The sequence below is a fragment of the Sinocyclocheilus grahami genome, unplaced genomic scaffold, assembly GCF_001515645.1.
Source record: "Sinocyclocheilus grahami isolate Dianchi unplaced genomic scaffold, SAMN03320097.WGS_v1.1 scaffold2622.1, whole genome shotgun sequence".
Taxonomy (NCBI): domain Eukaryota; kingdom Metazoa; phylum Chordata; class Actinopteri; order Cypriniformes; family Cyprinidae; genus Sinocyclocheilus; species Sinocyclocheilus grahami.
Genome location: NW_015507801.1, coordinates 20,887 through 31,667, shown reverse-complemented (window position 1 = coordinate 31,667; position 10,781 = coordinate 20,887). Strand labels below are relative to the sequence as shown.

The window sequence follows — 10,781 nt, the reverse complement described above, 5'->3', positions numbered from 1 at the left end:
AGAGAGGTCTGAGAGGTCAGAGAGGTGGATATGGGCCCTAACAGAGAGGTCTGAGAGGTGAGAGAGGAGGGCATGGGCACCAACAGAGAGATGAGAGAGGTGGGCATGGGCCCTAACAGAGAGGTCTGAGAGGTGAGAGAGGTGGGCATGGGCACTAACAGAGAGATCAGAGAGGTGAGAGAGGTGGACATGGGCACTAACAGAGAGATCAGAGAGGTGAGAGAGGTGAGAGAGGTGGGCATGGGCACCAACAGGGAGGTCAGAGAGGTGAGAGAGGTGGGCATGGGCCCTAACAGAGAGGTCTGAGAGGTCTGAGAGGTCAGAGAGGTGAGAGAGGAAGGCATGGGCACCAATAGAGAGGTGAGAGAGGTGGGCATGGGCCCTAACAGAGAGGTTTGAGAGGTGAGAGAGGTGGGCATGGGCACTAACAGAGAGATCAGAGAGGTGAGAGAGGTGGGCATTGGCACTAACAGAGAGATCAGAGAGGTGAGCATGGGCCCTAACAGAGAGGTCTGAGAGGTGAGAGAGGTGGGCATGGGACCTAACAGAGAGGTCTGAGAGGTTAGAGAGGTGGGCATTTGCACTAACAGAGAGATCAGAGAGGTGGGCATGGGCCCTAACAGAGAGGTCTGAGAGGTGAGAGAGGTGGGCATGGGCCCCAACAGAGAGGTCTGAGAGGTCAGAGAGGTGGGCATGGGCCTCAACAGAGAGGTCAGAGACTTGGGCATGGGGCCAATCGAAGGGTTGGTTGTCATAGAGAGGGAGGCAGAACTGTTGTCTCCAATGTTGTCCGGGCCATCATCATTGATGATGTGGTGAACCGAGGCCGTACTATGGCAGAGGCTGTCAGATTAATTAATCCAAATCTAAAAAGATCAACTGTCAATTCTATCATCCAAACTTTTCACCAAGAAAACTGGTAAGTGTTTCCCATGTTGACTGCATCATCCACAGACCTGTTTGCTCTGTACGCAAACTGAAGAGGATCCAGCAAGGGTCCAGTGATGTCCTTCAGGCAGGCCAGGACCAGTCTTTCAAATGACTTCATGACCACATGACCACTTTTCTGATACACTCAGTTCATGGAGCTCTTTCCTAAGGAGTTGATGATCTGTATCAGGTGTGTTTAACAAGAGAGGCATATAAAATGTGCAGTGTTGTGGGTCCCCAGGACCACAACGAAAACCACTGCCTTTATGAGCACCTCCTGAGCTCCTGGTCATTTTTAAACATGTTTTAAAAAATATTGGAATCGGCCTGAATTTGACCAGTGTAAAGGCTCTCCCCTACTCCTCAATCATACAGAGCCACATCACATCACAGATTCTGCCTTTCCTTTAGAAGCTGGAGAACTTCTTAAGATTTCAAAAGGAAGATTCACAGTTTGTGGCCACCATCAAAAAATGTCTGGTGTGACCGATCCAAATAGTCAATAAAATTAATTGTTTAAAAATTTTAAATGGTTTATTTTCATGTAGGATTCTTTGAGAATGTGTGCATTGTTTATTATGAGGTACTTTTGTACACTTTTGTACACTGCTGGTCAAAAGTTTGGAGTATATTGTAAACTGTAATGTATTTCTGTGATGCGCAGCTGTATTTTCAGCATCATTCCTCCAGTCTTCAGTGTCACATGATCTTCAGAAATCAGTATAATATGCTGATCTGCTGCTCGAGAAACATTTCTGATTATTATCAATGTTGAACACAGTTGTGCTACACAATATTTTTGTGTACACTGTGGTTCAAAAGGTTAGGGTCACTAAGAGTTTTCTTTTTTTTTTTTTCTTTGGGAAGACATTAATAGCAAGGATGCATTAAATTGATCACAAGTGACAGTTAATACTTTTATGAACTTTGTATTCATAAAATAATCCTGAAAAAAGTCAAAATTTACACACAAATATTTGTCAGCACTGATAACAAATCAGCATATTAGAATGATTTCTGAAGATCATGTGACACTGAAGACTGGAGTAATGATGCTGGAAATACACAGCAATGAAATACATTTTGAAGTGTGTTTGAAAAAGAATAGAAAACCGTTATTTAAAATTAAAATACTATTTCACAATATCACTGTGTACTGTAAGTTTGATCAAACAGATATAGTCTTGGTGAGCAGAAGAGACTTCTTTTGAAAACATGGAAGAACAGAAAAGCTGGAAAGATTGCAGATTTGTGACCGGTTGTGTAGAAACATTAGCAACATTAACCAGGTGATTCTCTCTTTCAGCTGCCAGAGAAGGATGATGAAGAGGAGGAGGAGGAGGAGGAGGAACACGTTTCACATCTCTTTACTCTTATTGAATGTTGTTATTTTCTCTGTTTCTGTCATCTTCTGAGAAGCTCAAGAACTATAGTTCTGGTAATTGTGATATTGTTTAGGTTCAGCTTCTGATAGTGAAGCAGTGTTAAAGCAACAGGTGCCTCATGTACAGGAAACTTTTCATCTGTTTTTATCATGCCTTTATTTTTTGCACCAAATGATGGGCCGTTATATCAATAAGATAATTATCAATATTTCATTATTGTATTATAATTATCAACATTTTCAATAAACATAAAACATTTGAATCAGTGGTCACATTATTCATTGATTATAGTATGTAATCTATGAATTGATGTGTGCAGTTTTCTGTGCTCAAATGGTTAAAGAACAGGTGTAATGTTCAAAAAATTTTATTTGTAGAAAGTAACCCTGAAAACATGCTGACTAATAAATGAATGCAGTGTGTTTTGTCCATTTTCCATTAGAATTGACTATTTGTTTTGTATTGGTTTGCATTGCGTGTATGCAATGAATGTATTCGCTAAAAATCCCCTGCAGCACTTTAAATCATTAGAATTTATGAGGTTTATTTTTTACAGCAGAGGGTATTTATCCGTTTCCAGGAACGTGCCGCTATAACGTCGCTGGAACGTGATTTGGTCCGGTTAGTCGTCATGACGTAACTGTGTTAGCATCGCGTGACGTAACGCAGGGGGATGACGAGCACTCCTCGTGACGTAGAACCGAAAGTGAAAGCACAGTGAGTGAACTTGAAGCAGCACGCGCCTCCTGCTGAGACTAAACTCGCTGCACCTCTGTGTGATTCATTAATAGTGCACGTGTCATCTGCAAACTTAATGAAGAGGTTGGAGTTATGTGACGATGTGAAGTCGTGAGTCAACAGAGTGAAGAGGAGGGGGCTCAACACACATCCTTGGGGGGCCCCAGTGTTCAGTGTGATGGTGCTGGATGTGTTGCTGCCGACCCATACTGCCTGAGGTCTTCCAGTCAGAAAGTCCAACAGCCAGTTGCACAGCGAAGTGTTGAGCCCCAGCTGGACCAGTTTGTGAATGAGCTGTTGAGGGATGATTGTGTTGAATGCTGAACTGAAATCTATGAACAGCATTCTGACATATGAGTCTTTTTTGTCCAGGTGTGTGAACAGTCCCGGCGCCAAAACATTTTAACAGGGGGGGCTATCCCTTCTGCCTGGGGGGGGGGCACATAGCATGAGTGTCAGTGGGCGTTTGGTATCGATATAATTTAGATTAGCCTATAAAAAAAAAAGTGATTAGTATTACTAATCATCGTCACTATTCGCAAAGGAGAAAAATGTATTATGATTTTGCACTGGCCATCAGAACTGGTTCAAACTTTACGCAAACATTTTTTAAAAACTCACGATTAAAATAAGATGACGTTATAAACAAATTACGCATTCTATAATAAATAAAATAACACCAACCTGCTAGAACAGCTGAAGTCTGCGGCACGTACTCTCTTCTCAGTAGAGTATCTTTCCATTCATCCCGAAATTTTCTTGTCAAGTCTCTTTCAAATGCCAGTTGCACTAAATGGGCCTTTCACTGATGTAGCATGCTCCTTCGTTTGTCCGTGAACACATTTTTCAGAGTATAAAATGAGTTTTCGCATGTAGCTGTAGAAGCTCCAAATGTTAGCGCACATTTCATTGCAGCGAGTACACTAGGCATAGCTTCAAGCGTGGTATGATGCTCCTGGAGTATTTGTTTAAGTGTTAATTTCTCGCCAATAGAAATCGATTTCTAGCCAGTACTTTATGCAGGAATTGTCGGGCCACAACAAATTCTGAATGAATCACTTCCGAATTAGTTAAGTTCATCATATCTTGTACGAGTTGCGCATCCAAGAAAGTGCTGTCATACTGTGGATCAAAAGCTGAAAGAGCTTCAATTAACTTGCTATTTCTTTCTCCGAAACGCTCTGAGATTTCTGCAAGCACTGCGTCCAAAGTACTGTAGTATAATCGTCTGAGCTCTTCTTGATTTCCCAAATCACTTTGAGCCTGGCCAATGCTTTCCTCCAGCAGATATTCTTGAAGGCCTTTGTTGATGGTCCGCTTTCGTTTGGGAGGTCTTGGCATTTCAGTGTCGTCGGCCTTCTCCCACAGCTCTAAGAAGTCAGATTCACTGCGCAATTTCGTAAGACATTCTGAAGCACATGTAACTAATTTGACTGCACTTAGAAGGTCCATGTCCTCTGACTGCATCAGTTTGTTTGGAGCATCAAGCAGCTGTGCATCATTGATGTAAACACAAAGCCTGCCGCCGCGGGTCTTACCTCCCTCGACAAGAACTCTGTTCGCTCGATAGCATGTTAGCTGGTCGAGATGAATAGCGCAGTCCTGAACGCTGTTGCTGAGCCATGTTTCCGTGAACACAAAAACACAACAATCTCTTACAGTCCTTCGGGTTGAGCGTAGTAGTCGGATGTAGTCCAGTTTATTGTCCAAAGAGCGTACGTTAGCCAGTATGATGGTGGGGATAGCCGGCTTGTGTGGGTTAGCCGCTAGCCTAGCCCGGATACCTCCGCGCTTACCCCTCTTCTGCTTCCTCTCGCACCGCTTGTGGCGCCTCCGCTGTGGGTGAGATGCAGTAGTGGGGGTCGGTGATGGTGTAGGCCTTCGGAGCAGACCGAGGTCCCGCAGCTCTTCGGCGTGCGCAGAGTCTAACTCTAAAAATGTGGTTCTACCGACATCGAGCAGAAACTCACAACTGTATGCGTGCTTAGAGACAGATAGACGCGACGAATATGTACAAAAACACTGCAACTCACAAGATAAAAAACACTGTTCTGTCGGGAGAGAGAGAAGCCGCAGCGTGTGCACACGCCGCCATCTTGGTTATTTAGTATTTAGATACTGTTTAAATACTGTCTCCAGGTGGTGATTTATTTTTCATTTTCATGTTTCTTTTGGAAAGTCTCTGTCTTTGGCTCCTCCCATGAGCTCTCGTGTATAAATGCATACTCAATACTCAACACGCTCTGAAGAAAAGTGAAATCTTTCTGCCGAAGAGAGAAGCTGCGGAGAATTAAAGCACGAAACTTATGGTGGGTTTTTCAATGAATAAATGTCAAGGACCCGCATGAGCCTCTGCATGCCTCTGCTCATTCATTCATTCATTTAAGATTTAAGTGAAGGTTTATGTGTACTTTTGACATGCGAGACGTTTATATTTGTGCTGTGTGATTTCATTCCTCTAGGCCTATAGCTCTTTTTTTTTTGTATTATGAAAGAGAATGGTGTCTCGGACTGTCAAGATCCAGAAAGACAAACTATCATAACAGTGATAACCAACATGACTCCTGTATACTCCAAGATTTCTGAAATATGAGAGCTTTGTGTGAGGAACAGACTGGAATTAAAGTTGATATGTGTTGAAAACACTTCAAAACATCCTAACAGCATTGCAGTCATTTCTATGATTTTAAAGTTATTTTGATGAATAATTATTAGATTCTTAGTATTTAAAAAGCTGTATCTGCACATCAATACATCTTTTCTGTAAATTAGTAAATGTTTGTTGCATGAAAACACCTGTTATGCAATAATAATATAATGCAATGAATTGGTTGTGTGATTTTAATATATATATATATATATATATATATATAAAATATTCTTATTCTAATTGACCCTCTTGTAGCTTTCCACCAAATATGTTCAAACTAATTAAAGTGAAAGAGAATTGATTAACTGATTAACATGCAGACTGACCTATAGGCTGTAGTCTCGGGGTCCATGTGATCGGGGGCCTCTGTTCACTGGGGTTTGCAAATATTTCCTGTTTCATCTATTTCTACAGTACTAGTAATTACTAGCGTTACTGGACGGATGTTTTTAAATATCAGGCAACTTGCGAACACACAGCGCACATGACATCAGTTTCAGTTGAAAACTCACACCTGTCGATGGCTTTGGCAATGTAAAGCTTCTGAGCATGCTAATAAAGCTACTTGAGTCTGAATTTGTCAATCGCTGATCGAGTTTTCAAGCAGAAGGAGAGAAAACAGTCCAGATCTCTGTTCATGTACATGTAAACACTCAATTATATAGTAGGCTATAATTTAAAATATATCGCCCTGGTCGCAAGTTAGTATTCTGATTACTTGATTGATCAAGTTATGATATGTAGCTAGTATGAGTAACAAAATGCTATATATATATATATATATATATATATATATATATAAACTGAAAACAACTGCTAGGGAACTCACAACCATCTTTGTAAATATAGGGCTGTACAACCATCTAGTGTTTACACATGGTACACTCTTAAAAATAAAGGTGCTTCAAAAGGTTCTTCAAGCGATGCCATAGAATAACCTTTTTTGGTTCCACAAAGAACCATTCAGTCAAAGGTTCTTTAAAGAACCATGTCTTTCTTATACCTTTTTATAATCTGAAGAACCTTCTTTCGCCACAAAGAAGCTTTTGTGAAACAGAAAGGTTCTTCAGATGTTAAAGCTTCTTTATGGAACCATTTAGACAAAAAGGTTCTTCTATGGCATCACTGTGAAGCAGCTTTATTTTTAAGAGTGTATTACAGATGATAAATGGTGCATTATTGTAAAACTGTCCCCTTATACAGCCAGTATTTCTGTTTTCTGGTCCCTCTGACTGGTTCTTGGTCCCTCTGTGTCTCCCCATTTAAACCAATAGACCGTAACCCTGTGTGACCTCAGCCCTGACCGAGCCTGCCAGGATCCAAAATGTGAGTCAATAAATATCATGGTAAAATGACTTTTGCAATATTGACAAGTCTTCTAAAACAGTACAAAAGCTTTGTGTGAGGAACAAACTCAAATGTATGCCATTATTAAACTAACACCAAAATTTAGAAGCATAACTTTTGGAGATTTTTTTTTAAACGAGAAATTGATATTTGATCTTTTTTTCTGCTCAAGTTCTTCATGTTGATTCATGCAAAAGGGAGGAGCATTTTCATGACAGAACCAGAAATAGAAGAAAATCTGATCAAACCTGAACTGCAGCTCGACTCCTGGTGAGTTTATCATTCCTGCAACAGCGTGTTTAATGCAAACGTGTCAGATTATTATTCTTATAAACCAGGACACATATTTATTGAGATTGTATTTGTTCTTTCAGAAGCATGTTCATGTGTTTGTGATCTGAGATGCAGTGAAGATGGCAGCAGGGACTAAAACTCTTCCTGGTAAGAGAGCGTTTGTTTACTCTGCTTAAGAAAGAAACTTCCAGTACATTCATTTAGTCTTAATGTCAGTGTATAGTTCAGATTGAAATTATGTTCCTCATGAATCAGTTGTTTCCACTGAATATCATTATAAATGACTCAGAAACATGGAGATGAGTTTCACTAATTGACCCTCTTGTAGCTTTCCACCAAATATGTTCAAACTAATTAAAGTGAAAGAGAATTGATTAACTGATTAACATGCAGACTGACCTATAGGCTGTAGTCTCGGGGTCCATGTGATCAGGGGCCTCTGTTCACTGGGGTTTGTAAATATTTCCTGTTTCATCTATTTCTACAGTACTAGTAATTACTAGCGTTACTGGATGGATGTTTTTAAATATCAGGCAACTTGCGAACACACAGCGCACATGACATCAGTTTCAGTTGAAAACTCACACCTGTCGATGGCTTTGGCAATGTAAAGCTTCTGAGCATGCTAATAAAGCTATTGAGTCTGAATTTGTCAATCGCTGATCGAGTTTTCAAGCAGAAGGAGAGAAAACAGTCCAGATCTCTGTTCATGTACATGTAAACACTCAATTATATAGTAGGCTATAATTTAAAATATATCGCCCTGGTCGCAAGTTAGTATTCTGATTACTTGATTGATCAAGTTATGATATGTAGCTAGTATGAGTAACAAAATGCTATATATATATATATATATATATATATATATATATAAACTGAAAACAACTGCTAGGGAACTCACAACCATCTTTGTAAATATAGGGCTGTACAACCATCTAGTGTTTACACATGGTACACTCTTAAAAATAAAGGTGCTTCAAAAGGTTCTTCAAGCGATGCCATAGAATAACCTTTTTTGGTTCCACAAAGAACCATTCAGTCAAAGGTTCTTTAAAGAACCATGTCTTTCTTATACCTTTTTATAATCTGAAGAACCTTCTTTCGCCACAAAGAAGCTTTTGTGAAACAGAAAGGTTCTTCAGATGTTAAAGCTTCTTTATGGAACCATTTAGACAAAAAGGTTCTTCTATGGCATCACTGTGAAGCAGCTTTATTTTTAAGAGTGTATTACAGATGATAAATGGTGCATTATTGTAAAACTGTCCCCTTATACAGCCAGTATTTCTGTTTTCTGGTCCCTCTGACTGGTTCTTGGTCCCTCTGTGTCTCCCCATTTAAACCAATAGACCGTAACCCTGTGTGACCTCAGCCCTGACCGAGCCTGCCAGGATCCAAAATGTGAGTCAATAAATATCATGGTAAAATGACTTTTGCAATATTGACAAGTCTTCTAAAACAGTACAAAAGCTTTGTGTGAGGAACAAACTCAAATGTATGCCATTATTAAACTAACACCAAAATTTAGAAGCATAACTTTTGGAGATTTTTTTTTAAACGAGAAATTGATATTTGATCTTTTTTTCTGCTCAAGTTCTTCATGTTGATTCATGCAAAAGGGAGGAGCATTTTCATGACAGAACCAGAAATAGAAGAAAATCTGATCAAACCTGAACTGCAGCTCGACTCCTGGTGAGTTTATCATTCCTGCAACAGCGTGTTTAATGCAAACGTGTCAGATTATTATTCTTATAAACCAGGACACATATTTATTGAGATTGTATTTGTTCTTTCAGAAGCATGTTCATGTGTTTGTGATCTGAGATGCAGTGAAGATGGCAGCAGGGACTAAAACTCTTCCTGGTAAGAGAGCGTTTGTTTACTCTGCTTAAGAAAGAAACTTCCAGTACATTCATTTAGTCTTAATGTCAGTGTATAGTTCAGATTGAAATTATGTTCCTCATGAATCAGTTGTTTCCACTGAATATCATTATAAATGACTCAGAAACATGGAGATGAGTTTCACATTGAGCTGATAGATATTTAGATTATATTGTTACTCATTTGTTAATTTGCTGCTGTTGGAGTTCAGTTTTTGTACTGTTTGTAGTGTTTAATGTTTTTTTTTTTCTTCTTTTAAAAATTCTGCCTTGTGTTTTTACATTCATATTTTCTGTCACTTTCAGATATTTTCATTTTTGACTCCAGTGATGATGTAGTGATCCGGATTCTTCTGCAGGGCAGAAACACTTCTGGGAAAAGCTCATCTGGGAACACTATACTGGGAGAAGAGAGGTTTAAAAGGCACAAGTCTGAGGTGTGTGAGGGTCAAGCTCAGATCTGTGGGAAGCAGGTGGCCGTGATTGATTGTCCAGATCTACTGGATCCAGCTCTGAATGAAGAGCAGCTGGAGAAGATGAAAGAGCAGCTGGTCTCTGGATGTTCAGCAGGTCTCAGTGCAGTTCTGCTCACCGTGATTGTTAGCTTATTGTTGTCATCACACGTCTTCACTCTTGCTCAGAACTTAAAAGAAGAGCGTCTGAAGTTGTTCTACATTTCTTTGCATTTATAGATTTCTTCTCCAGCTTAATTCTCTGTGAAATTCAGTCAGCCGAGGGGCAGAAACCCTGAGCCTGTTGGAGCATGTTTGTTTGCAGACTGGAAGATCTTCTAGTAGCGATGGACCGAAACAGTGCAGAGCATCACGTGATTCACATCAACCTGTTAAACAACATTGTTAGACACAGCCACACTTTTGAAAAGAAATATTAACATACTGTTTCCAAAACTGTTAAACTTCAGTGCAAAACCTATAGCACAGTGCAAAAATATCCTGAATGTAAAAAATCAAATACTATCAAAGCAGTTGCATGTAGCTGAACATCTTCACAAGTGTTAATCTATACAAAAGGGGAATCATTTCAAACTGTAATGTAAACCTGGAGCATGTAACATATACTGCAGTGAATTATAAACAGTAGAGAGTATCATTCTTGTTTTGTAATGAAATTTTACAAAAGAAAACATTGTATAATGCTGCCTGTTGTTAGTGTTTTTTAGGCTGTTGTGTTATGAGTGATAAAGTGTGTTTGGTGACTAATGCACTATTCTAGTAACTACTGACTAACAAGAAATGCTGATTAGTGAATTAGTTTAAGTAATAGAGCTCAGCTGAAAGTGGTAGTTCACTATTAGCTAATCAGTAACTACTGAAGATCATGGTATTCCACTAGCAATGACTCGAGTATCACCAAATTACAATCCAGAACCTTTCAAAAACCTCAAACGTTTACAATGACTTCAGTCATTCCTTGGCAGTTATCACGAATGATTAAGATTTTTCCTGTTACCAATATAATGTGTACTTTCTCATTGTAATGGTTAAACCAAGTGCGCATGTCAAACAAACATGTATACTATATGATGCAAATGTTGTATTC

The 10,781-nt window shown here is 39.5% G+C and overlaps 1 protein-coding gene across 1 annotated transcript in view; it reads left to right on the top strand.

The window, feature by feature from the left end:
- Positions 1-9,043: 9,043 nt before the first annotated feature.
- LOC107575416 (putative protein PHLOEM PROTEIN 2-LIKE A3) overlaps positions 9,044-10,781 on the top strand; it is a gene marked incomplete at its 3' end in the record, with an annotated part of 3,693 nt that continues 1,955 nt past the window's right edge. Inside the window, exons 1-3 of the mRNA XM_016261794.1 lie at positions 9,044-9,102; positions 9,148-9,204; positions 9,528-9,791. Coding sequence (XP_016117280.1) covers positions 9,177-9,204; positions 9,528-9,791 — 292 coding nt within the window. The remainder of the gene's footprint in view (positions 9,103-9,147; positions 9,205-9,527; positions 9,792-10,781) is intronic.